This window comes from Zingiber officinale, chromosome 10B, assembly GCF_018446385.1.
Source record: "Zingiber officinale cultivar Zhangliang chromosome 10B, Zo_v1.1, whole genome shotgun sequence".
In the NCBI taxonomy this organism is placed as follows: domain Eukaryota; kingdom Viridiplantae; phylum Streptophyta; class Magnoliopsida; order Zingiberales; family Zingiberaceae; genus Zingiber; species Zingiber officinale.
Genome location: NC_056005.1, coordinates 1,773,307 through 1,800,654, shown reverse-complemented (window position 1 = coordinate 1,800,654; position 27,348 = coordinate 1,773,307). Strand labels below are relative to the sequence as shown.

The 27,348-nt window shown below is 43.9% G+C and overlaps 3 protein-coding genes across 4 annotated transcripts; 2 read left to right on the top strand and 1 right to left on the bottom strand.

Annotated features, from left to right (window-relative positions):
• The first annotated feature begins 944 nt into the window (after positions 1 to 944).
• LOC122029646 (ergosterol biosynthetic protein 28-like) lies at positions 945 to 8,034 on the top strand. Of its 2 annotated transcripts, XM_042588722.1 has the most exons (5): positions 954 to 1,124; positions 2,653 to 2,859; positions 4,387 to 5,270; positions 5,379 to 7,603; positions 7,685 to 8,034. In XM_042588722.1, the coding sequence occupies exons 3-5, from the start codon at positions 5,162 to 5,164 to the stop codon at positions 7,760 to 7,762; spliced, it is 2,412 nt and encodes an 803-aa protein (XP_042444656.1). In that variant the 5' UTR covers positions 954 to 1,124; positions 2,653 to 2,859; positions 4,387 to 5,161; the 3' UTR covers positions 7,763 to 8,034. The 2 variants fall into 2 exon arrangements, with proteins under 2 accessions (XP_042444657.1, XP_042444656.1); XM_042588723.1 differs by lacking the exons at positions 5,379 to 7,603; positions 7,685 to 8,034 and having other exon boundaries at positions 945 to 1,124; positions 4,387 to 4,671.
• Positions 8,035 to 8,799: 765 nt separating this feature from the next.
• On the top strand, positions 8,800 to 11,503 carry LOC122028552 (endo-1,4-beta-xylanase 1-like). Its single transcript, XM_042587397.1, has 4 exons — positions 8,800 to 8,923; positions 9,014 to 9,387; positions 9,474 to 9,651; positions 9,732 to 11,503. The coding sequence occupies exons 1-4, from the start codon at positions 8,885 to 8,887 to the stop codon at positions 11,409 to 11,411; spliced, it is 2,271 nt and encodes a 756-aa protein (XP_042443331.1). The 5' UTR covers positions 8,800 to 8,884; the 3' UTR covers positions 11,412 to 11,503.
• Positions 11,504 to 13,648: 2,145 nt separating this feature from the next.
• On the bottom strand, positions 13,649 to 14,726 carry LOC122030226 (homeobox-leucine zipper protein HOX19-like). The gene is made up of 3 exons (XM_042589399.1): positions 14,251 to 14,726; positions 14,091 to 14,170; positions 13,649 to 13,982 (listed from the first exon to the last, which is right to left on the bottom strand). Exons 1-3 carry the CDS (start codon positions 14,653 to 14,655, stop codon positions 13,742 to 13,744), a joined length of 726 nt encoding a protein of 241 aa, XP_042445333.1. The 5' UTR covers positions 14,656 to 14,726; the 3' UTR covers positions 13,649 to 13,741.
• Positions 14,727 to 27,348: the final 12,622 nt, after the last annotated feature.

Sequence of the window (27,348 nt, the reverse complement as noted above, 5' to 3'; positions counted from 1 at the left end):
AAAGGGATATATTTCAACAAATGTCTTAGGTGTTTGTTGCCTAAACATGAAATTCATATATGTATTATCAGGATGGGAGGGCTCGACACACGATGATAGTCGTGTGTTTCGAAATACAATCTCAAGACCTCATGGTCTAAGAGTCCCATGAGATACATCATGTTATAGTTTCCAATTTGCGAAAAAATAATCGAATAATCTTACTCCTGTGCAAGTTAACCAAAAGTTAATTTTCAATTTGAAAGCTTATTATTATTTGGACTTTGGATGTTGCAATACAAATGATTTTCTTAACCTAATTACTACACATAGCATTATGTCGGGATATTTTGAGGCTATTATTTTGTATTTATATGTTATAAACAAAACATGTGATATTAACCTAGTTACTATACATCAGTTCATAATATTTTGTTTAGTTAACATAACTAAAAATTGGGAATAACTAAAAATTATATTTTGAATCATTTTTCTGGTAGACATTATTTGTTGTAACGAAGACAATGCTCTTATATAAAGTGTTATAAGAATACATAAATAATATTATGTAAAGTAAATGAAAATAGAAAAATAAAAGGAACATCTTTTATGTCGTGATTGTTTAAATATCCAAATTTTAATGGAAAAGGTCCAAATCCTCACCTTAAATGACAAATATATATAATATATGGATTTTTTTAAAAAACAATTATTAGCTCATTCCTATTCCCAAATATTATATAACCAAATAACATCTTTTATAATGATAGAAGCCCCATTAAATTAATGATACCCATTATTATTCCCCATTAATATTATTCCCATTCCTATTCTCCTTGCTAAAGCAAACAGCACTTATTGGAATGATTTGTGGGCCTTGGGCTCATTTCTCCGCTGAGCCCAAATCTGTTGTCTGATGTCTGTAGTTTATAGCGCAGAACATGGCTAGTTCACAAAACAGCGACTCTGCTGCCCTTTCCACTGTTCGTCCCTTTGCTCGGATCGAGGATTCAGTTGAGGCTTGGGAGAGATGGAGGCGCTTGGGTGGTGGCTGATGCTGGTGGGATCTCTACGCCTCGCTTCAGTTTGGTTTGGCTTCTTCGACATCTGGGCGCTGCGCATGGCGGTGTTCTCGAAGACCGAAAGTATTTCCTCTCCTCTCTTCTATACTTTCCGCCTACGTCTGTTAGATCAGTTTCGGATGCTTTGCTGCCAATGGGTATCCTGTGCTATGTTCCTTTTTCTGTCCGTCGATTATTGCAATAGGAGATGTGCTAGAGTAAATGGACACCGTTGCTCGCGGTATGTAGAGAAATCAAAGTTATGGATCTTCTTAGGGCCGAAAGTGATGTTTTGTGGCTAAGGAACTCACTATGAGCTCGTTTTTGTTTTCCTGTAAGTGATTGAGAGGTCTGTGAAATTGAAAGCGATTCTTTTGCCGTTCCTGATTTTGATCAAAGTTTCATTTGTTTTGATTTAGATTTTGACATTTGTAAAATCGCAATTAACAAGTACTCTTGGGTTGTAATTTCCTATGAGTGGTCTGTCAGTATGGATGCTATTGTTGGGAGTTTGAGTTCAATCTGATGGAGTGATAACCAGACCCATGGCAAGTTGTTTATTCTTTTTCTTATGCAAAATTGAAATGTTTGTGGTTGGCAAAGTTTGTTGTTCAGTATGATGGAAGATCCTCTGGTTTAGTGGCCATTAGTCACTAGGTGATGGACATTCTGTCTCGCTAGATGTGAGTTGGTCCTTCATGAACCTAAATATTTGTAGCTTGCCTTATCTCATCTCCAGTATATTTTCCTAGCAAGAGTATCAATTATTGGAGGGACTCTTATGAATGGTAGGATAACAAAATTTGGGTGCATGGCAATGTGAGTAGTTACTCTTGCAAGATATTCTCTCAATGGAACAAATGGAGGTTAGTTGTGTCAATCACTTACTTGCCTGGACTGCTACATTTCCAACATAAACACGATTGTCTTGTTTACTTTGTCCAAGTATGTAGTTTTGTGAACTAAAATAATATTACATAGCAATTTTAAAATAAATTTAGAATGTCTTGCGTAAGAGATAGATGGAGATTTTAGAAAACATCAATCAATGGAATTTTAAAATAAATGACATAGATCAATTTGAATATTATTACTAGTTGTATAGACTTGAATATTGAGAGACAAGATTGATGTATCAGATTCCAAATTATATATATATTCCCACTTAGTGGGATAAAGGTTTGGTTGTTATTGTTGTTGTCATATAGATTAAGACTAATTCCCTGGTTAATCTGTATGGTTATCTGTTCACATTTATTTTCTAAGTATATGAATAAATCTTATTTAATGAAAAGCTCAAAACTTGCTGTGTCTGTATTTTAAGTCACAACTATTTGTTATACTTGATCATTTTGACATGGTGGAATTTGAGTAAATAAAGCATTAGCACCTATAGAATGAAGTGTAACTTGAGTAACTATGACCTTTTTATCCATTGCATTTTTAGTTATCTCTATTTACTTTGGAAATATTTGTTTTTCATGTTCCAAATGTATTTGTTGAAAATAGTTTATGGAAGGAACTAAGAGTCCATGATATTACAGCAATTATTATTTGCAATAATACTTATAATACTGATTGTTTCTAATTGCATTGTTGGTTTTACATCTAGTGACCGATGTTCATGGACGGACATTTGGGGTTTGGACACTTCTGACCTGCACACTCTGCTTTCTCTGTGCATTCAATCTTGAGAACAAGCCTCTTTATGCTGCTACCTTCCTATCATTTATATATGCCTTTGGGCATTTTCTTACTGAATATTTATTTTATGACACAATGGCTGCATCAAATCTGACAACCGTTGGAATCTTTGCTGGTAGGTCTTCCTAATCTCTTTACTTTTATTTCACCAATATTGTTTGTTGCGTTGCACTTATCCAATGTGGTTATTTATATGTTACATGATTTCCTATTTTGGCATATGGTGCATTAGTTCCTCTGAAAGTTTCATGTTTATAATCTGTTTTAGATGATCTTAGTTGGGATCAAGTGGAATTATTTTAGTTGGTGTACAAAATTTTCTATGAAGGAAATACTTACCCCTTTACACGCATATATCAAATTTTTGGATAAGGATGCTTTTGAGTTTTAACAGATAGCTTTTTAGTTTGCTTTAATTGTGATACCTTGTTAATTGGGCTGACAAGGCAACTACAACATCAAGTGTTGATTGAATAATTCTTTGGAGCTACTTGAATAGATCATAGATGTAAGTTGCAATTTTAATAAAAATTACAAGTGAAGTTATATAAGATTAGCCATATGTAGACAGAGTAGATAAGCCAAAAACAGTATGTTCTTTGCGAACTTTCAAATTTTGTTTCATGTCAATCGACATGAGTGACATTTTTGTTCTCCCCATCGACTAACCATGTGAAGAGCCCCAAATCCTATGGACTTCGTTGCGAGTTCATCCTTTGTCTACGAATGAGCAGCAATCTCATCCTTCATCGCGAGCTCATCTTTGTCATGAACAAGAGGCAAGTATCTTTCGCAAGGAGTCAAGGACCAAACTTTCCTATTCGAGCGCCCATGCTTTCCTCATTTGAACCAACAATGACACTCCCTAGTCACTCAAGCTCCAAAAGTTTCTACCCTAGTCCTGACTGCCACATATCCTCTTCCAGCTTTAGCAATGCATACTTCAGGTAAGTAAGGTTCTCCTTGTTGGAGCGACTGACACCCATTGTCAGCACATAATGGTTAAATCGTTAAAAAACTATTCTAGAATACCTGGATGTATCAGTATACTTGTTAACACCTTGAAAGTACTTTTTGAAATGCTGATACATGAATTTTGATACATTGCATAATTTGAAAGTAACATATTAATCCAACGCCCACCATCATGGCTCCTACTATTTGTGGAGACGCTTCCTGAGCCTATAAAAATTTATAGAAAGATTTTTCTTGTTATTAGTCAGTTTTAAGAAACTAAAATAAGTTGCATTTCAATTGTTATGCCTATATGCAGAAAGGAGATGTGGAAATTGCTGAAAAACTTGATTGTAAGAGACAAGTTAAAATGCTAATGTTTGGAATAACTACTATTAGAAAATGATAATGACAGTCCATGAGTTTATGGCTCTCAACTTTCCCATCATCCCATCAATTTGTGATCTTAGGATAACTCTGGTTGTGAATGAACTCGAGTCTCCAGATTACTCAAGGAGTTCAAACTTTAGCTTCTGATGCCAAATATATTCATCAAGCTCCTAGAATTTACACATTGCATAGTTCGATTTTTGCTTTATGCATCATGATGCACCATATGAATAAGGATTCAACATTCACATGTCTGCTTATGTTGACTTACATGATTTTCCTGTTTGTTTTTCCCTAGGGACATCAATTGTGTGGATGTTGCTACAATGGAATGCACATCAACCAAAGAGCATCACAAAGAGTGATTGATGTCAATATAGATGTCATCAGCACCATCAAGTTGTCGTTCCCCTTATCAATCTTGGCCAGAGTGTGTTTTGGCATCTCCGACCTAAAGAACTATTTTCCTTGTTATCGTTGAGCTAATATGTGACAATCACCTGACAACTTAAAAGCATTCATGCTTAAAACCTTGTTGTTCTCCAAATTGCTTAGTTATAAAACTGCAGACATGATTATGAAATCATTTATCTAGAAATACCGATCTGATATAATTGATTGAAGAATTTTAGTAGATGATTTTCGTAGTTAAAATTTATAGATTTACTTCCATTTAATATTAGTTATGACAGGTATATCATCTCCAGATTAGAGCAGGGAAACGGTCGGATCTTCACCAACGGTCGAATGCGGGTCCTCGATTTAAAGTTTAAAAAAGCCAAATCTCAACGGTCACGTATGATTCGATGTGAAGCAATGCAGTAACAATATTTTATTACCCACTGTCTACCCGCCTCGCTAGTAGCTGCAGAAAATCGGTCCCTGTAGTTCAGGCATACCCAACGCCTCACAACGTATCTTTAGAATTAAAGTGGAAATAAATATAGCCGTTACAATAGCACTTGATTTTGTGCCTTCTTTATTTCACCACCTTCCTGATCTCCTCATTACGTAGCTACAGAGAAGGAAAAGGAAACAGAACAGAACTCTTGCGTTCTCTAATCTCCGTTCTCATGGCTGCAACATGTGCGAGATCGCCTTCTCCCAATCCATCAAGGCCAAGAACTCCCGACATGGCCATCTCCAGGAAGAGCTGCTCCTCCATCCCATCATCCTTCACCGGTAAGATGCCGCAACCCACTTCTTGATTCTTCCTGTTTAATCTGACTACATCTTTAGGGGGGGGGAGTTTTAATCTTTGGTGTGTTTGTCAATCATCATCGATCGCAGAGTCCTCCCCCCTGAGGAATCACTGTTGCCGATCGCCTTCCCCGACTCCACGTGCGTCTGCTCACAAGGAGAACGAGAGGGACTTCAACAGAGCCTCCAGGCCGATGGCCGCCAAGGTGTCTTCTTCTTCCTCCAAATCTGGGGGAAAGAACTTCATGTCTCCCACGATCTCCGCCGCTTCTAAAGCTGTCACAGCGTCTCCCAGGCGGAAAATTCTTGCTGAGAAGAATGAGGCAGCTGTCGCATCCTCCGTCCGATCTTCTCTCTCATCGCTTCCTGATGAGTCTCCGGCCATACTGGAGGAGGCTCCTGCTGAAAGGGAAGTTGGTGCCGGCCCTCTGTTAAATCAAAATTTGTGGGAGGCTGGTGATTCATCAGAAATATGCAGCGAGCAAGAGGATGTAGAACTCGAGGTCAAGAATCATCGAGTCTCTGGTGCGCTATCCTCCCCCTGCTCATTCTCTCGGTCAACATCCACGACAACAGCTGCTATTGCTTCTTTGGATGCTGATCCAATTCTTCCTCCTTATGATCCTCACACCAATTACCTCTCTCCAAGGCCGCAGTTCCTTCACTACAGGCCGAATCCACGCATCGAGCAGTATTGGCTTGATGAGAGTGGATTAATTGAAGTGAGTGATGGCAAGCGTCTAGAGGATAGCTTTTCATCTGAGAGCTGCGATAACTCAGAGGAGGAAAATGAGGAAGAAACGTCCTCTAATCTTCAGAAGGAATGCGAGGACGTGCCCACCGACGTGCCCGCCACCTCTGATGAAGAAGATATTGCTGCAATCCGTGCTTCTGAATCTGAATCCAAAACCAAATCGAGCGGTGTAGGTCGATCATTTTTGAAATATACCTTTGCTTCCTGTCTCCTTGTCTCTGTCATTGCTTGCCTACTTGGCTCCTTTGGAGGATATCCTATTCTGTCACCTACGGTATTGAAACTCCCAACAAGTAGACAAGCCATCGATCATTTGCATATGAGTGAATATATATCTGCTGTTAATCTTGCGGAAGTGTGTCGGAGATTGGGTCTTTGGTCATTTGAAGCTGTTGCTTATCGTACCAGAGTGAATACCATGCCCAGGCAAGAATTTGGTCCCATTTTCCTAGCTAATTTTACATCCTCAAATTTAGAGCAGAGATTAGACATAATCCATAGTGGAACAGTTCCAAGCAACGAGCTGATTAGCGAGGAGACTGGAAAGGGGCAGCCTTTCAGTGTTCCATTAGACTATAGGACTGAGAGTAGTGAAATGGAGCAAACTTATTTGAAAGTTGATGTACCATTAGAAGATGAGGCTGTGAGCAATGAAGTGGACGCACCTTTTGATGGAGCTGTGGAAATACTTGAATTAGATGTTCCATTAGGTGAGCCATGGGATGAAACATTGGCCGGCCATGAGAGTGGTGATGCAATATATTTAGCCAAAGATTTGGAAGAAAATGATGACACTTTGGAGGCAGAAACTGGGCCTGAGCTTCACCAAGATATGGAAAAATCTAGTCTTTCTGAGTTTGAGAGTTTGGAGAAGACTGTCCAGGATGATAGCAACAAAATGGAAGTGCGTGGAGTTGATGATGAATATGAGCATGTTGTTGAGGTGAAACAGCCCAGAAATGGACAGGATAATCCTCCTGTTTCTGCGATTGAACATGAAGCAATGGAAAGTCAAGATGATAGTGTGAGTGTATTCTCGGCTTCTCAAACACAGTGTTCTATTGCTGAGGAGACTCCATTGGCATCGAATGATGAAGGGATCCCTAGTATTCATGAGTTGCATGCACTTTCAGCCTATACAAATGATGGTAAATTGGCAATAGGGTTATGCTTGGCCATTCTTCTGCTTGTTGCATCTATTATGTTTTTTATTATGAAGCAGAAGAAGCCCACACCTTCAGTGAATGAGCTTGAGGTACCAAAAGAAAAGGAGGTGCCCTCTAAATCTGCATCCGGCAGTAGTGAGAGCTACGGACATGCTAGAGGATCACCTTATGAAAATACCCCAGTGGATACACTGTTAGCAGAATCTGGTCCTTTGGAATTTAGCAGCAGCTTGAGGCAAAGCACCTCTATCCAGCATAGAACCACTAGCAAGAACAACGAAGAAGAGACTTTAAGCCACGAGAAGAAAAGGCTGAGGAGGGATTCTACAGTATCTTCCTCTTCAATGTCTTATGGAAGCTTCACTTCATACGAGAAGTTCTCTGCTAAAAAGAAGGTAGCTGTTCTGTTAGATTGTCTTGGGTTCCATCAGGCATCAATAAGTTTATTTTGATCAATTCTTGTTTCTATTGTACAGGGCATTAGAGATGACGACGAGGTGGTTACTCCGGTGAGAAGATCAAGTAGGATCAGGAACCAAATTGCTTCTCCATGAGGAGATGATGAGACTCTTCCAATGACACTTGCATTCAAGTTTGGATTGTTTAGTAGCTGACTTTGCTAATCTGCATTCATTGACGTAACTTTAGTCTACCAACATGCTGTGAGGTAGGTAGTTGATGAGGCCAGCTTTGTGCTGTTCTTTAGTTTGGGCTTGACTTTTGTGTTTGCAAACTTTCATATATGTATTCTCTGGAATTAACAGCACTAGGAAAAAGACCTTTGCTTGTGTTTCTACTGAATATTTTTTTCACAATGTCAATTGAATCTTGATTGTGTTATCTGAAGTTATTCATAGTTCACCAACAATCAGCCTAGTTGTTGGTGAACTATGAATAATCCTCTTTAGTCCAGGCATTTCCTCGAGCATAGAGAAACCTGATGATGAGAAAATACTAAGCCGTTCTTGAGATTGACATCAAATGACGAAAGCTGATCCTTGTAGAGTGTAGCAGGAACATTAAGGAAAGCAGAAATCTCATGTCCTAACGATCTCTATTTTCTAGTGGATTTTGTTGAGAAAGGTGAAAGGCGTGCCGACATTGGTGAGATTTTCTCAAAGTAGACCTATGGGCCATGATTGATGAAGGAGAGCTTAATTCGAAGCATTTCCCTGTAAACCTTTTAATTAATGTAAATTAACCATCAAGCGTTGAAGTAATCCATAGCAAGCAAAAGTAAATTTTAGTGATGCACTAGTTCTATCGGTGTAGCAGAAATCAGTTTCCTTGATTTCCAAGGCTCTTTCTGGGCAATGACCCGCCCAGTGCCTTAGAAGTTTATCATATAAAACGCACAATTTCAACAAGCCCGCCATAAAGAACACAACTGCAAAGAAATCTGACACTTTAAGCAAAAGCGTATGTTGGTTAAGTTTCTTTTGTTTTTCTTTTTTGTGAAAACAATCTCATACCAGATTATCCACTCAGATCAGAGAATATACATGCTTAAACGTGAGAGAATGTTCAAGTTAATTAGCTTGCAATTCCAGTTAGATTCTTTCACCTTCTCGAGAAGTGTATTTATTCCATCTGGTTTCAGGGCTTGATTAATAGCAGAGCGCTCGAAGCTCCTCCTCTAAAAGTTGCTCCTATTGATCAATAGTTTGCAAGATTGCATGGCTGCTGATTCGAGCCATCGTGGATCGGGTTCGGAGGTGTTTCCTTTTATCTCCAACCTTTCGAACGATAAATAGATTTTATATTCATCAAAGTTTTTGATTAATTTGGTTGTGTACTTGTGTTAGTTATTGGTACAGAAATCGAACCTACTTAGCTTGAACGATGATGGAGATCAGAACATTATACTGAACCCGAGCTTCGACGACGGCCTCAACAACTGGTCGGCGAGAGGATGCAAGATCGCACTCCAGGAATCGACGGCCACCCGAAACATGCTGCCGTTGAGTGGGACGAAGTACTTCGCCGTGGCGACCGAACGCACTCAGTATTGGAACGGGATTCAGCAGGAGATCACCGGCAGAGTCCAGCGCAAGCTCGCGTACGACGTCGCCGCCGCCGTTCGAATTCAGGGCAGTGCTACTGCTACTGCGGCGGACGTGATCGTCTCTGTCTACGTTGAAGGAACCAATGGCCGCAACCAATTTGTCCGTGTAGCAAAGTGAGTTCATGCATTAGATCTTTAAACAGAGGTTTATGTGATGTCACGGTTCCTCAGATTTGAAGATGGTGATCTTGTGGTTTCAGATTGCAAGCTTCCGACAAGGATTGGGTGCAATTGCAAGGCAAGTTTCTCCTCAGCGTCTCCATTTCCAAAGCTTTCGTATATATCGAGGGGCCTCCCGCCGGCGTCGATCTCCTTGTGGACAATGTAGCAGTCAAGCACGCCGAGAAGAGCCCTCCACCGTCGCCTCCAGATTTCTCTGTTCGTATTTTTTTTTTTTCTTGAGGTTTTTATTCATTAATTATCGGATTTGAAGCATCAAAATGCAATTTTTCTGGCAGAATGTGGTTTACGGCGTCAATCTTCTCGAGAACGGCGATCTCGTCGACGGGCCCGACGGCTTGAGCGGGTGGTTAGCCATCGGTTCCTGCAAACTGAGCGTAAGCCCCGGCGGCGCGCCGCGTGTGCTTCCTCCCATGGCGAGGGAGTCGCTGGGCACGCGCACGCCCTTAAGCGGGCGGCACGTTCTCGCTACCAATCGCACGACGACATGGATGGGGCCGGCACAGACCATCACCGACAAGCTGCAGCTGCACGTCACGTACCAGGTCTCTGCTTGGGTTCGCGTCGGCTGGAGCACTACTAGCATTGCGCAAATCGTCGGCGTCTCTCTCGTCGTGGACGGGAAGTGGATCAGCGGCGGCCAAGTGGAGGTCAGCGACGGAAGATGGTACGAGATCGGGGGCTCGTTTAGAATCGAGAAGCCGGCGTCGAGGGCCTTCATTTCAGTAGGCGGCGCTTCGGCTGGAGTCGATCTCATGGTCGCAGGGCTTCAGATTTTTCCGGTGGATCGCAAAGCAAGATTCAAGCACCTCAAGAACTTAACCAACAAGGTCAGGAAGCGGGAGGTGGTGCTTAAGATCGCCCCATCGGAGTCCGGCGACAGCATTCCGCCAGGATCGATAGTTCATGTGAAGCAGAGCAAGAACAGCTTCCCGTTGGGCACGTGCATCGAGCGGATGAACCTGGAGAACGAAGACGTGGTCGCCTTCTTCGTGGAGAACTTCAACTGGGCGGTGTTCGGCAACGAGCTCAAGTGGTACTGGACGGAGCCGCAGCAAGGCGTGATCAACTACGCCGACGCCGACGACCTCCTCGCCTTTTGCAAGCAGAACGGGATCGAGGTTCGAGGCCACTGCATCTTCTGGGAGGTGGAGAACGCGGTGCAGAGCTGGGTGAAGTCGCTCGGGAAAGACGACCTCAACGCGGCGGTGCAGAACCGGCTCAACAGCCTGCTCACCCGATACAAAGAACAGTTCCGGCACTACGACGTGGACAACGAGATGCTCCACGGGTCGTTCTACCAGGACCGGCTGGGGAAGGAGGTCCACGTGAGCATGTTCAAGACGGCGAGCGAATTGGACCCGGCGGCGACTCTGTTCGTGAACGACTACAACGTGGAGGGGGCGGCGGACACGCGGGCGTCGCCGGAGGCGTACATCAGGCAGGTGCTAGACCTGCAGGCGGGGGGAGCGCCGGTGGGTGGAGTCGGGCTGCAGGGTCACGTGAGGGCCCCGGTCGGACCAATCATAGCAGCGGCCGTGGACCGGCTGGGGGCCGCGCTGGGGCTCCCGGTCTGGTTCACGGAGCTGGACGTGCCGGCGGAGAACGAGTACGTGCGGGCGGAGGACCTGGAGGTCGTGCTGCGGGAGGCGGTGGCGCACCCGGCGGTGGAAGGCGTGATGCTGTGGGGGTTCTGGGAGCTGCTCATGTGGCGCGAGAAGGCGCACCTGGTGAACGCGGATGGGGAGGTGAACGAAGCCGGGAGGAGGCTGCAGACGCTGAAGGAGGAGTGGCTGTCGCACGCCCGGGGGACGGTGGACGAGCAGGGAGAGTTCAGGTTTCGCGGATTTCACGGCGACTACACGCTGGAGATTCTCACGCCGGCGGCGAAGAGGCTCTCCCAGGCGTTCACCGTCGAAAAGGGCGACACCACTCTGGCGATTAACATAACCTCGTAGAAGAAAATTAATAATATAAATTTGTATTTAATTCTATCATTAAATCAAATAAACAATAAACATTCATATTGGGCCGCAACAATTGGATCGGGTTTGGGCTTGGGCCGAGGCTTCCCCTTACATTATTAAGACAGTGACTTGCATTCAACGTCACTTCGTACAGCAATCTGCGTCGAGATTTTGACTCGCTCAGCAAGAAAATGGACATGGAGGATCTTTGGATTCCACGGCACTCTTTACGGTTTCCCATCCGCAACGTTGCCTAGCCCTACTGTTTCTGACTGTTCAGGTCATTAGCTTTCCTTTAGATTGATAAACTTGTCAGAGAAAATAGCATTCTCGCAATTAGTCATGACGCTGTTCGTCGACCTAAAATTGATAGCAATTACTGTACAAATATTAGCTAACGTTAACGACCTCAACTCTCATTCATTTGATCTTGTCCGAATATGAGTCAGACGAAAGACGGATGAACTGTTACAGATACTGATGGAGGGACGATTGAAATATCTTTCTCATATATACTTCTAAAATGGACTCTCACGTGGTGCTGACAGGTGACGATGACTAAATCGGTGGTATCTGAGCTCTGTGCATACTTAGACAAACACACGGACTATAGAGACCAGAAACCAGGGAAAAAGTCTCCGAAGCAAGTCCTCTGACGTTCAAGTCAAGTACGTTTTCCCTAGAAAAATAATGTACGAAGAAAAAATAAAATAGAAGACAAGTGCGAATATGCGAGAGCGTGTACCCACATGAGGGAGAGGATCTCCCTTTTTATATGACAGTGCGTACCTTTTGGAACCTGACTGATGTCAGAGAATGTTGAGTGTCGGGACTTGTCGGGTGATGGAGGACACGTGACATCCTCCTATATCCTGAAGGAAGGTTCACTCGCAGGTGAATGCAGATCGTGAGAATATTCCCTAACACTCAGCAATTATTCTCTGACAGACGGTTACAATTCCCTGATCTTGTTGTCCTATAACGCTTTCTGTCCTGACCGAAAAGGAATAAGGCAACCCTGGATGATCAGTTAAGTATAATGTCTGGCCTGAATCTTGGGAGACCAAGAGTCGTGGGGAGATCGTCCAAGAGCTGACCATGAATTTACTGACCGGGAGTTTAGCTTACTTAGATGGAAGACCAGGTCTAGATACAACCAGGCCGTGAGAGCCTGACCAATCAAATTCAAGTCAGGTATTCTCCCGACTGCCTACCAAGTCTTAGACCGAGATGTCTCAGATCTGAAGTCCTGGTCTGTAAGGTCCTACCTGGAAATCATGTTGCTGACGTCGTTACTTGATCCTACTCCCTCTTTCTCTTTTTGTTGACTGTTCCGTCCCCTTGACTTCTAACTATGACGTCCCTTTGACTTCTGACTGCTACGTCTTTTCGACTTCTGACTGCCCAACCTTATCGGATCCCACCATTATACACCGCATCAATCGTCAATAGCAATTATAATTTCATTTTCCCGACAGAAGTAGACAAAAACGAATAGACTGCCTGTTTCTAATAGTCACCGATTAATTATGCCATTGGATTTTGTTTTTAATGCATAAAAAAACGTTAATCTTATGGATTAGATTGAAACTTTGAATTGCTTGTTTTCCTTTCTCGTGTTTGTAGGAATTCATTTGGCTGAGGAAGGCGTCATCGTTCACTTAATTATATATATTAATAAGACGATCCAACTCTAGATCTATTTGTCGTTAATTCCCAAAAGATAATTAATTAGGCCAGGACCTAAAAGATTAGCAGCACTGTTCGTGCCTTTTCCGTTATTTTAATTTATCAGAGGGGGCTTCGGTCCGAAAGTGAGTGAAGAGAACACACTTCATTATTAATCGAGTCCCTTTCAGCTCCACCCACAATCCGATCCACGTTCACAGCTAGCTAGCTCGCTCGCTGGATCCGTTTGGATGGATAAGAACAAATCGCCTTGAATCCGACAGCCCTCCAACCACTTCAATAAATGCACCCGACTCACTCACCGGCGTGTCGACGTTGCTTATAAGGACGATCAGATTGCAATATTCGCATCAGCAGCTGGTGCAATTAACAGTCGTGGCACTGCCGCCGCCGTGCTCTCGGCATTGGCATTGCATGACACCTAGACTCGATGTCTCAGGTGCCGTGTAAACATACGATTGCACATTGCATTTGATGAAAGATGAACAGCACACACGAGGCTACGGGTAATTAGTCGAACGGAATTTCTTAATTAATTACGTCTTCGTAACTTCACAAGTGTATATGAACTGGAGATCGAGATCGAGATCGAGATCGTGCGTGTGTATACTCAACAATATTTATGCTACGGCCTACGTGCATGCTGCGGAGGAGTGGTGGGCGAAGGGGTAACAATATTTCGCCGCCGCCACGTGTCCTCCGCCGGAGACGCTGGAGTCCACCTTCTTGCACGTCGGGCACATGGCCGGCGGCGGGGGTTGCATGGATTTGAGTTCATTCAGTTCGCTGCGCAGCCTCCGGTTCTCCTCCCTGAGTGTCCCGCACCACTTCTTCAGAAACTCCAGCTCCACCTCTGTTTTCTTCGTCTTCGTCCTTCGAAATTCATTAATTCATTAATTGATTGCTTAATTATAGCCAGGTTAATCGAGGTAGCGAGCATGTGAATTATATTAATCGATGGAGAGAGTTAACTGATCTGACCTCGCCCGCCTATTCTGGAACCAAACCTCCACCTGCCTTGGCCGGAGCTTCAGTTGCTTCGCCAGGGCTTCCTTTTGTTTCTGTGGACGATTGAATTAATTTACAGAGCGCTCGATCGGAATCTTGCTTTGCAAGTGAATTACATATATAATTGACGAACCGGATTGAGAGTGGCGTGCTCCTTGAACTTGTCCTCCAAGAGCGCGGACTGTTCCTTGGTGAGCCGGAGCTTCTTCCTGGCGCCGGCTCCGTCTAATAGTTCCTCCACCTCGTCGGCGACGATCTCCCCCTTGGCGTGTCCTCCGGCGAGGGAGGGCGTCATGCTATGATCACGAGGAGGAGGAGAAGAAGAATAAGAAGGACCCGCCGCGTAGCCGGCGTCGGTGGAGCAGGGGAGCCCGAGGGTGAGAGAAGGCTCCGCGATCGTCGTCGTCGTCGTAGACTGATCTGACTTTTCAAACTTCAAACTGCCGCCGGCGCCGGGCCGTGGACGAACCTTGCTGACGGAGAGATCGTGGGAGGTGATGAGGTTGAGAGAAAGGCGATCCGATCGGTCGTCGTCCATGGCAATCGGCCAGACGGCCGATCGATCGTCGATCGATCGATGGATGGATGGTGCAATTGAGATTTGAGAAGGAAGCAAGACTCGAATTGAGCAGAGGAGGTGAGAAATATATAATGGTGTATTAAATAAATACAAAGGAAAGGTGGTAATTAATTGGAGGAATATGATATAATTAAGTTGCAAATATTGGATCTTTTCCAAATTCAACAAAGTAAACGTAATTAATTAATTAATTAAACCTTCTAAAGTCTAAACCATGCCCGACTGTAGCTATTTATGGCTAATTAAATCAAATTGATTCCTTTTCATCAATTAAATTAAGAGCCACGAGAAGAGATCTCAATAGCTGCAGCTGTAGACAGTTAGGGTATGCACGAGCTTAATTAGTGCCCAAAGCAAATAGGAAACGCAAGTTGAGATGAGAAAGAGATAGAGACATAGATTGATATGATCGGTCGAGAGACTGATCGAGAGGAAAGAAAATGAGTGTCTTCTTTTCTCACCTAAGAAATGATATCCATATACGTTGTCTCATGTATAATATACCTACCACCATTTAATCTGTGGCATAATGCTCAATGAAACTTGTTCATCCATAATACGAATAGATCATCATCAAAATATTCAGTTCCTGTCGAGATCATGGTCTGGTGATGGCGAGTCGACCGGAGGCAACGGCTGAGGAAGCGATCTTGAATACTTCAGTCATGAAGAGAACACCTTAGATATCTGTAACATTCAACTAGAGGTTAGAATAATCGCCGAGGTTACCACGTTGATGTTCAAGTTAGTACTGGAGAGAGGGAAAGGTAAATATTATGGAGAAGTAGAAGAGTCTAGATGATTATGTGCGTTTACCTACCCCACGAGAGCAAGCGGCTTTATATAGGGTTGCGGTTGTGTCTTTACGTTACTCATACGTTTGCTCACGTCATCCAGAGGAAACGTCTACGTTGCCCGCATCTTCCATAAGAAACGGCTACTGATCTTGTCCGAAAATCGTGAAAAAAGCTAGCTAGGGATGTGATTTCTTAGTTGACTGCGTGTAGACTCCACTCCACTATTCAACACAAGAAACGTTAGTGTCGGGCCAGGGAAGGGGTCCCGACATTGTCTCTCCAACACTCAAGTCAGTCACTGGAACGATAGAAGAAAGTGGAGCAACAGTGAAAGCACAAGCGTGAAGAGTAAATACACATATATCCACCTGTGCATGGACCTCCTCTTTATATAGTGCTTCAGTGGGCAATGTGCACGCTCCTCAAAGCATGGGCACACTTTCTCAACCGTCCTATGAAATGACACGTCAGAAAAGTATCTCTAACACTATACCTTAACAAGACATGCAAATATCTGATGAGACAGTAGAAACTTCCGTCGTACGATCCACCTGTTGACCATGCCCTGTTGTCAGCGACATTACCTCCCAAAGGGATATTAAGAGATACGTGAATGATCCCACTGTTCGGTCGAGCGAGGTAGCCTCTCGGCCAAGACACCTCCACTCGATCGACCCTGCTGTTTTTCCCCACAGTGACTTGGTTCAGTAGATTGTTTTCACCCAACCGGACAAACGCTCCGGACACCTTAAGGTTCCTCCGTTCCGTAATGAGCATCTAATGTTCTTGTCGTAATGCTCTTAGCCAGACAGGCATTCTGCTCGGACAAGCCACCTGGTAGATGGACACTTCAGGTCAGATTGGCAGTTGGAGTTAATTTCCGCTCGGCCAACTTTGGTGGGACCATTGACCACCGTTGACTACGTTGACCACTTGGACTTTGCCTTCCACGTCGAGTGTTGTCACTGCATTTGACCTGCGTTTGGTGGGCCTCTTTTATCGCCATCCACGTTCTGTAGGGAAAATAGTACAACAAACTATGTAAATTATAATAAGTCCCAATAGAGGATGACCGAGCTAAAAGAGTATGGTAAATTGAGTCAAAGAGGTCATTGAGTACGAGGAGTCACGTGACTAAGTTGATCGAGTCTGGTGAACCGAGTCGAAGACGTTTATATTGGTGCAATCGACTTAGGTTTGTTCGGTACAATCATGATTTTGATGTGTGTGTCAAAGAGTTTAAATTAGACTTTCATATGTATTTGATATGTGTTTAAGTCATACAGGACTTGATGAAACACATGAGGAACTTGGTGCAAGCAATTTTGGGAAGCTCATCCCAGGACTCGGACCCTTGAGTCGGTGAAGGATGGTGTGAAAGACATCCAAGGGACCGTCGGACGAAGAGCAATGGAGTGGAGCCGAGGGAAGTGGACTTCAAGGCAACGTGAAGGATGACACAGAGAGGAGCCGCGGACTCGGGTGCATATGAGGGAAGAGGGTTTTAAGGGTGACTCCGAAAGGATGAGTGTGAGTGAATATAAGGTACCAGTCGACTGGTACTTGGACCAATCGACTGGTCCAAATTCACGAAGAGCACAGAAAGGTTCTGTGTTCGTTGGCTGCGATGACCAGTCAACTGGTCCAAATTCACGAAGAGCACAGAAAGATTCTGTGCTCGTCGACTGGTGTTGACACCAGTCAACTGGTATATGGTCGTTAGTAGAAAATGAGTTTTGCATAGAGCTGCTGGCTATGTCTAACGGTTACATCAGTCGACTGGTATATGGACCAATCGACTGATGCCGAGATGAGTTCATATTGTGATCAACTATCTCCTCTTATTTAAGTTGAGCTTTGGATCATGAATGAGATTACTCATGCTTATTGAATAACTCCTAACTCTTTACCCAAATCTTCCAAGTCTTATCTTCCTCTCCAAACCTAAGTTTCATCTTGTAAAGAGGAAGAGACCATTGTGAGAGGTTTGCTCCACCGATAAGGAGAAAGCTCTAACTAGAGATTGTTGGAGAATAATCCACCGAAAGATTAAGAGATCGTCCACCTCAAGGACAATCTGTGGAATAGGAGCAAGTAATCTCCGAACCACGTTATATCGAACGTGTTAGCGGTTTTATGTTCTTTACTTATTTATTTTATTTATTTAGTTTGTATTTCTGTTTACACACTAACCTTATAGAGAAGTAATCAACTTGAAGTATCTAAATTATTCAACCTACTTTTATACACGATCCCCAATAATTTATTGATCAAGTAGGAGTAAGATGATCAATATGAAGGAGTTGGGGGACTAAAATCAGAGTCTAAGTGATCACTTTGACTTTCGCACCTGCTTAACTTTTGACTAAGATCTTTAACCTGGCTGCTTCAAATATGTGTTCTTATATCCACCACATTCCATTCTAACAAAAACTTTCGTCAAAACATTATTAATTTTTATTATTTTTATGCCATAAATCGTGAGATTTGATTTTTAAAAAATGGTATAGTAAATTTAACCCTTTTTTTAATAGGTTAAGTTTTGGTGGATCTATATTTATGACCGTAATAATGCAATTAAATTAGTTAAGAATGAAAAAGGTAGGATGTACGCCATTAACAACATTTATTCCGATCCTTCTTTTTCACTTTAATTTGATTCATGTTCTCAATTAATGGGTATATCATTATAGAGAATTAATCGATTAATAATCAATAATGTGTTTAGTGTGTGCCATTTATCTCTTTGTTATTTTATTTATTATTATTTGTGTTTTTTTTTTTTACTTTTTTATCGTAATTGTTACATGTAAATAATAAGACAAAGATTAATACAAAACGACTTTATTTAACTTCTATCATCATTCTAATCTGATAATTATTTTCCATAGGCAAACTAAAAAAAGAAAAACTCAAGAATAGCATTGCCAATTACAATCATTTTACTACTATTTAAAAAAAATTCTAAGAGTATCTACAACGCGACGTTAAACGCCGCGTTATAATGTTACTGTGCATTAACGTCGCGTTGCATATGCCAACGCCGCGTTAAAAAGCTTGAACGCGTTCAAGTGTTCGTGGGGTGGGCCAGGGGCGGGCCCACCCCATGTGCATTTTTTTTTTGTTTTTAAATAACATATAGTTATTTAAAAGTTTTTAAATAACATGAAAGATTTTAAAGTGGCTAGTTATTTAAAACGTTCAAATTTTTTTTACTGTAATATTTTAAAATATATTTAAAATATATTTATTTAATATGATATAATTTTAAGATGAGTGAGTGGATGATGGGACCCATGAATAATGAGTATTAACATTAAATGAGATGTGGATGAAAGAAGGGTATTATTATAACGAATATATGATAGTGGACCTCATGCCTTTTGATGAGCAGATGAGTATTATAACGTTAGAGCATTGTGGATGCTCTAATAACTTTTTTAACAAATAATGTTTAAACCACCATCTACCATTTGATATTTTTAAACCTAATCACATGTTATTCAATTTTCTAAGAAATAATTAATTAAAGTTGTGATGATGATAAAGTAACCGCCATTCCACTATACCACTTTTCCTTTTATCTTTTTTTGACTAATATTTCACTAGATCTTAAACACGTTAGTATATAATTAATCTCCAATTTCATGCTTAAAAAAATAATAATAATTCTCGATCCTACGAAAATTTTTCATCGATCAAGGTAAATCAAAAAGCACAACGACCAACTCAAAAACTTAGCATCTTTTGATTACGCTCTCAATTTGAAGAAAAAAATCCTACAAATATATCATAGTTGAGGTTCGAATCATAGATATTTGAATAACAATTTGAATATTCTACCGTGACATTATGATCTCGGAGACCCCAATTTCATGCTATAAATTAACTTGGACATTGATCTCGTGGAAGTGGGCAGAGTCAACCGGGACCATTATTACAATATAATTTAGTCATAACAATTTACCAATCAACATTAGGATGTCATTAACCGTAACATCTTGTTGTCTAGCAAAACAGTCATTCAGATGTACACAAACAATTGTCAGTGATATATTGGAGATATTAATATCATTAAAAACTAATTAGTATTATAAATCATACTCGTTATGATGTAACTAATGCTCTCATGGATATAATAATTATATATATCAAAATTACTGAAACAAAAGTTAAAAAGTAAATTAAAAAAAAAAGAGTAAAAAACTCATTTTTAATTTATTCGTGATTCAGATTGATATTAATGATTGAGTGTGCATATGTGACAAACATTTTGAACATGCAATTTCTTCATGCTCATCATTGTTCCAATTAAATTTTATGAATGGCCAAATTATTAGTCAATAAATAGATTGATGCATGTGCTCATTGGAGATTATAGGCGAGGAGGATGAAATGATCTGAAAGGTACTCCTAAGGAGGGTTAGATTGATGTCAATGAGCCCTAATAAGTCGCTCCGATATTCAAATTAGGGCTTACATGAGATAGTATGCGGGAAAAAAAATAATGGGGAAGAAGAAAATATGATGGAGTTGTAGAGCAATCAAATCCTTCTTCACTGACCCCCTATTGGGTTTATCTAATTATCAGATGTCGCATGCTCCTCCATCATCAATCATCTTTGTATATGTCAGTGAGGAGAATAGATACTTGTTGGTTGCTTCTCCATTCATTAAGTGTGCAGGTCTGACAACCTCGTAACTACCTCCCTATTCATTTACTGCCATGTGTCAGAATATTTGCAATCCTTGTTCACCTTTCTCGAGAGAAACAGCCTTATTGGGACTCACTGAGAGTTGGATGAAGAAATAGGGTCGATACTGAGTAGCCTTGAGAGTAGATGATATCGAGATATAGGTGATGTCATGATTTGAGACATAGAGGATGTCGGCGGCCCGGGCCTTGCCATGGGCGAAATCATGATTTGAAATTGAGCTGATGAGATGTCAGCTACTGAGACACAAGTTAAGCTGGGATCCTAGACATGGAGGACGTCGGAGTCCTGGGACATCAGGATTTGAAACCAAGCCAGAAGAGATGTCGACTATCAAGGCTAAGACATAGGTTAAGCCAGGATTCGAGACATGAAGGATATCGACAACTTGGACCTAGCAATGGGCGACATCAGGATCTAGGACTGAGACATTTAGGATGTCGAGATGTGTAGCCAAGATGGAAGTGATATCAAAGACTATGCCACCAGCGTAAATCGAGAAATGCTCATGGAGGTTCATCCAGATTTCTTAGACCACTTCTCACTAGAGAAAAAAAGTCTCTTGCGATGTATCATAGTTAATATTTGAATCTTAGATCTTTTAGTTATCTATTAGAGGATCTAACTATTGTACCATTGTCTCGGAGGCACAACCAAATCACTCATGATGTACATACTCATGGTTAATGTGCCTAATCTCCTAATTAATTTTCTTAATTAATCAGTCTCAATGGCCTAATGTATACACATGCGCTATTTCGCAATGCAAGGCACGTAGCCTCGTGCTAACCGTTTTTTTTATGTCACTAATCCATCAATTTGCCATCATCAACTCATCTAATGATAAGCTCCATTATTTTAAATTTTATCTATATATACAAATTGATGGTGATAAATTAATTCCACACTTGATATTATCGATGATGACAAGACATTGATCATGCTTTGGAGATTAAAAAAAATGTGTTTCTCCATCACATTTGGCCTCGAGTAGCCGACCAAGTTGTAATCCTAACTAATCAAACTTTTTTTATTCAGCAAAAGCTTTGCTTATTAGTTGCGTCACAAATTTGCTCTTTTTGTTTTTTGTTTTTTACTGGCCTCCGGAAAGCCGATCCGATTTTATAACAATTTTCTATCCATCGTCATAATAAAATAAAAAATAAATCCAGATGGACAGCCTGTCACAAAATTTTCAAATAATATATCTGAATAAGATACCAACTCTATTTACTTAACCGGTCTGTCTAATCTTTTATTTGGGAGAGCAAAACTGACATTGAAAGAAAAATTTTGTTTGCAGTGGAAATTTTTTGATTATTTATTAAAATTTTTGGATGAAAAATAAACCTAATCTATCAATAAATGATTTTGAAATTAAAATCTATCATTTTAAAATTAGATAGAAAATAATAGATGAAAAAATAACGCATATAACATTTTTTTTATTCATAAAATTGTATTATATATAAAAAGTGACGTATGTATCTTTTTTAACTCATAAAATTATACTATGTATTAAAAAATAATGCAGGTACTCAAGGGCGAATTCATCGGGGAGGGGGGTGGCATCGGTGGTTGCCCCCCTTGTCGGCGGTGGACCGTGGACCCCCTAGTATTATGGGTGGAAACCGAGATCGCGGAAGAAGGCGAGTGGAAGCAGGGCATCGGGATGATGTACACTCTGATCATGCTGGTAAGTGGTGGCATGCTTGCCACATGAGGTCGCGGGGTCGAACCGCAGCGCTATTGGAGCGTAAATCCTTGGACCCTGTGCACCTCACCCCACCACCACTTGCCTGCTCGGCTGCCATGATTTACCTCCCTCGTAATGACCTAGGGGTCGAGTGCGGCGGGGGCATTGGGGGCGAGCGATTTCACCTTTTGCCACATGTTGGGCGGCGATTTCAATTGCTCAGAACTTGGAAAGAAGAAGAAGAAGAAGAAGAAGAAGAAGAAAGCAGAGAGCAGACGAATGCTTAACTTTTTTCAGAGTGAGTTGAGAAGGAACAGAGGAAGTGTATTTATACACCCCGAAGCAGCGCACGCACCAAAGCGTACGTCGCTTCTCTTCCTCACGCGGACAGAACCGCGTCGGTTCACTTCCTTATGAGTCGCGTTACTTCCTCACGCGGACAGAACCGCGTCGGTTCACTTCCTCACGCGGACAGAACCAAAACCAAACCCAAGTGCGCGCGGGTCAGAATTTAGAACCAGACCAAATCGGAGACTGGCAAAAACAAACGGGGCCGCCTGCAAGCGCGAGGCACACGAGCTGGGGATTTGCACCCCCCTACGCGCGATAATCGCATGCGTCGCGCCCGGTTTATGGATTTCCGGTTCGAACCCCCCGAAACCACTTGATTTGGGCTTAGCCCGCGCATGCGTGTAGGCCCCCTTCACATTGCTAAGCAAGGATGGAAGGGCTCCATATATAAGGTCTTCCAACCTTCTTTGCTTAGCAATGTGGGACTAAAATGCATGAACATATGCATTGCCAAAACAACAAATAGTTTGAATTAAAACACCAAATTCAACAATCCCCCACTAATTCAAAATATTTTTGGTCGAAAACAAAGATGATCCTGTCCGAACGCTGAATCAACGGACGCTAGGCACGTGACGCTCTCCGAATGGCTGACGTAGATCTTCGACCGGTCATGCGGACCTCCGGCGAACTTGCAAGTAAATCGGGCCGGGAAGTGATTCCCGGCGACGATCCTCCGACGCTCAAGTCAGGCAAGTGGATAACAAAGAAGTGGCTCTCGAAATCAGAGAATGCGTACCTCAGGCGAAGTGTGAGGCCCTTTATATAGAGCTGTGAAGGGGCTCACACACACATATCGAGGCGAATACGTGTCCTCAGCCCATACCTCAGTATGTGCTTGTCAGAAAAGCTTACCTGACACCATACTGCTACAGTCCGAGCACATCTCTGATGGGACAACGGAACCCTCTGTCATAAGATCCTGTGTATGGCCTGGTCGTTGAGCATATCCGTTGTCAGAAGTTGTTCCCTTGTCCTTTTGTCCTTTTACGCCATACCGAGCGTCCGGTCGGCCAGCAGTTCTCTCACGTCTGGCCGGTCGTAAGTGCTGGTCCGCTCGGGAGATTCCCGATCATGTACTCTGTCGACTGTTCACAGTAATGCTACTTTATGCCTTCAGCCGAGTGGGCTCCCCGATCGGCCCGGCGACCCTGTTCCCCATGAGCATCGGAGACCCGACTCCCCGTCGGGTTGTTTGTGCTTCCTCTGGGACCCCGTTCGGCCGACCGGTGTCCCCTTCTCCGGTCGGGCGTTTGACCCTTTGACTTCCACGTGACTTTGACTTCCATCGGAGGGGGTCCCTGTTCTTACCGCCGGATCACTTGCTTCCCCTCCAAGTATAGTCGAAGGAGGCGATTAGTCCGACTGACTGGACCATCAGTTGGCCCGAGCGGCACCCTGCAACTACCATCCGCACGGAAACAAGGGGCAGTTAAAATTCCAGTCAACGTCAACATTCCTCAGCATCTCTTCGAAGTTTCCGCCAATCTCCATCATTAAGGTCGAGCATGCGCTCATTAAATGCGTTTCAGTGGCTGAATGCCACGTGGCGGTGCTGCCGTCATTGTACGGCGGCGGCGTGGTGTTCTGATGGGATCGAGGCGGTTCGAAATGAACGACGCGATGTGTGCTCCGATTCTCATGACCTGGATCCGACGGTGGAGGCCGCTCGGGCTCCACCCTATAAAAGCTTCGCTTTCTTCCTTTGCCGCATTCTTGCTCTTGCGTGCCCCACAGCTTCTCGCTTTCAGCTCTCCGGCGACTCCGTTCTTCTGTTCTCCGATGATCTCCGGCGTCTTTCCTTTGATCATCATTCTTCTCTGTAAGGCTCTTCTATTTTCTCTCCTTGGTTCTGGTGTTTTCTTTGCATTTCTTTCCTAAGTTTTCGTCCTCGGGGTACTGTTTCGTTGCCATCTTCTTCCTTTCATCCTCTTTCGTCTTTTTTGGTTTCGTCCGCTCGTACAATGGCTAGCTCTTCCCAGCCACAAGACTAAGCCCTCGGCTCATGGTATACCACCATGGAGTCGCGCTTCGATCGATATTCTGATAAATAGTTTTGACATCCCCTCCGACCTTGAAATCATCCTACCCACAGATTCCGCTCGGCCACATAAATCGCCGCGCGGAGCTTTTTGTGTTTTCCGCGACCAGTTTACAGCCGGACTGCGATTTCCGATCCATCCCTTCTTTGTAGAAGTTTACAACTTTTTCAGCATTCCGCTCGGAAGCCTAGTCCCCAATACCTTCCGCCTCCTATGCGGCGTTGTCGTCTTATTCAAGATTCATAACATTCCCCTCCGACCGGAGGTCTTCTATTATTTCTATTACCCTAAACAGTCCGAGCCGGGCACTTACATGTTCCAGGCTCGGCCTGGTTTAGTTTTCTTCAACAAACTACCCTCTTCCAATAAGCATTGGAAAGAATTTTACTTTTATATTCGCCTTCCCGAGCAGACCCCCTTCCTAACGAAGTGGCAGATCGGACCACCATCCTCACCAGAGCTCAAAAGGTTCAAAACCCGGTCGGATTATCTCCACGCCGCCAACATGCTTGCCGGTCTGTGTTTTGACATCAACAAATTCCTTCCAGAAGGGGTTATGTACATATTTGGCTTGAGTCCGATCAGAACACCCCTCCCGAGTGGCTTCGGTAAGAATTTTACTTGTACATTTGCCTTGTTTGCTAACTGATTTTTTCCTTTTTCCTTTACAGCGAATATTGTCATGGAGTCGGTGATGGCTGGTATTCTGAAGAGGAAGGCGGCGGCGCTCGAAGCCGCAGCGGCCAAAGAAATGGAGACGCTCGGCATCCAGCCGGTCGGCTCTAATGAGGGGGAGAGCGGGACCAATGCTGGGGAGTTGGCCGCTCAAGCTTCTCTTCCAGAGCAAGCGGCTGGCGCAACTGCTAGTCGAGAGCCTTCCGTTCGGGAGGAGGGCTCGGCGCAAGAGGAAGAGGGCCCCCTCCGACAAAAAAGACGCTGGGCGGAAACGCCACTCCGCTCAGCTACTTCTACGATTCATCCATCCGAACAGGTCACCGCCGCTTCTCGAGGCAAAGCTCCAGAGATCGAGGCGATTTCGTCTGATCGGACTCCCTCCCAACTTGACGCGTCTGCGGACGCTCTTGAGGTCGTTCCAGTCAGCGTCCTTCCGCCCGCTCACTGCCAAGTCCGTCGTTCTACAATTTTGTCCCAGTTTTCTGCGCCGGCTTCTGCTCCTTCTCCGGCTTCTGCCCAGACGACCCCCGGTCGGCGCCGCACTGTCCGAGTCTCACTTCACCTCCCGACCGAAGAATTGTTGCCCGAGGCCAATCGACCCACCGCGCCCGAGCATATGATCACAATGAAGGGGCCCTTAGCCGAAATGTGGGCCAACACTCGGGCGCGTGTGGCGATGATTCCACTCAGCAACTTGGCCAATAGCCACATGCAACAGGCCACCGGGGTAAGTGCATTTTCTCAAGTCATTTACACATTTTTTCCGATCGGCTACTAACAATTTTTATTTTGTCAGAGATGGGTGGAGGAGATTGCTGTCTCCAATCGGCTTGCCATGGTGGATGAGGAGCTCAAAAGGCTACGGAGTTCGGGCGGCGCTCCTTCCCAAGGCCCTTCATATGCCGATCTTCAGAAGGAGCTCAAAAAGACCCAAGATCTGTTGGAGGCCGAGCGGAAGAAGACGGCCGACCAGGCTCACAATCTGGCTGAACTTGATCGCGTGAATAAATCATTGGATCGCAAGATAAGCCTGGCGACCGAGCGGAAGAACACAGCTATCTCCGACCTGGAGAAGAAGAATGTAGAAGCTCGGGGGCTGGAGCAAAAAGTGAAAGAGTTGATGGAGCAACTCGATGGAGAGAAGGCAGGCCACTCGGCCGATGCAACTAAGCATAAGGATGAACTGCAAACTCTGCAGGAGTCCCTCGCCGCCTCCCAAGCGGCTTTCAAAGAATATCAAGAGGCTGAGCCTGGCCGAGTCGCCGCCCTGCGGCTAAACTACATCCGTTCGGCTGAATTTTCAGAGAAAGTCTGCGAACGGATGTACACTGCCTTCGACCTCGCTATGACCGCCACCACGACATATTTGAAGTCCAAGGGTCTTCTTCCCGACTCCGCTCTCATCCCGGCCGCAGATCAAGTGGCGCTCCTCGACAACATCCCGAAGGACCTTTACGATTATCTAGAGTAGAAGTTTATATGTAATTCGGTCGCTCGGCCAAAATCTATCCTTTTTGTAATTCGGTCGTTCGGCTTTAATTTCTTCAATGCTATCAGATCAGGCGGTAAGAACAGGGGACTCCCGTTCTGGGGAGTCAACGCCACGTGGAAGTCAAAGGGCCAGGTGGCCGACCGGAGATGGGTGGGTCAAATGACTGGCCGGCCGACTGGTGTCTAAATAATGGCAAAAGGTGCCCCCGTTGGAGTCGGGGTTCCGACGCACGTTGAACAGGATCATAGGGCCGAGCGGATGGCACGCTCGGTCGAAGACATAAAGTAGCATACTGCGAATAGTCCCCACATAGCACATTATCGAGGATCTCCCAAGCATACTAGTGCATATGGAGGGCCGGACGTGATGTGAGTGCCAACCGGCCGGACGGGAGGTGAGTGTCGGCCGGCCGGACGTCCCGGCATGGAGTAGGGAGAGAAGGACAAGAAACATCTTCTGACAGCTGTCATGCTCTAAGACTAGGCCGTACTCCAAACCTTATGACAGGGGGTTCCGCTGTCCCATCGAAGACGTGCTTGGACTGTATCAGTATGGGGTCAGGTAAGCTCACTGACAGGCCTTTATTGGGGTATGGGTTGAGGACACGTGTACACCTCGGTATGTGTGCACCCGCTTCTCCACAGCCCTATATAAAGGCCCTCATCCTTCGCGCGGAGGTACACATTCTACGATTCTTGGAGCCACTTTCTTGTTGAGCTTTGCCTGACTTGAGCGTCAAAGGGTCGTCGCCGGGAACCCCTTCCCGGGCCGACTTCCTTGCAGGTTCGCCGGAGGACCGTAAGACCGGTCGGAGATCCACGTCAGCGACTCGGAGAGCGCCAGTTGCCCAGCGTCCGTTGATTCAGCTTTCGGACAGGATCAA

Bases quoted from the DNA above. Each gene is read 5' to 3' on its own strand.
- LOC122028552 (XM_042587397.1), top strand. From the start codon at position 8,885: ATGGCTGCTGATTCGAGCCATCGTGGATCGGGTTCGGAG. The intron at 8,924-9,013 runs GTGTTTCCTTTT...TACTTGTGTTAG, and splicing joins ATCGTGGATCGGGTTCGGAG to TTATTGGTACAGAAATCGAA. The intron at 9,652-9,731 runs GTTCGTATTTTT...TTTTTCTGGCAG, and splicing joins CGTCGCCTCCAGATTTCTCT to AATGTGGTTTACGGCGTCAA.
- LOC122030226 (XM_042589399.1), bottom strand. From the start codon at position 14,655: ATGGACGACGACCGATCGGATCGCCTTTCTCTCAACCTCATCACCTCC. The intron at 14,171-14,250 runs GTTCGTCAATTA...AATCGTCCACAG, and splicing joins AGCACGCCACTCTCAATCCG to AAACAAAAGGAAGCCCTGGC. The intron at 13,983-14,090 runs GTCAGATCAGTT...TGAATTTCGAAG, and splicing joins TTCCAGAATAGGCGGGCGAG to GACGAAGACGAAGAAAACAG.
- LOC122029646 (XM_042588722.1), top strand. From the start codon at position 5,162: ATGGCTGCAACATGTGCGAGATCGCCTTCTCCCAATCCATCAAGGCCA. The intron at 5,271-5,378 runs GTAAGATGCCGC...CATCGATCGCAG, and splicing joins CATCCCATCATCCTTCACCG to AGTCCTCCCCCCTGAGGAAT. The intron at 7,604-7,684 runs GTAGCTGTTCTG...TCTATTGTACAG, and splicing joins AGTTCTCTGCTAAAAAGAAG to GGCATTAGAGATGACGACGA.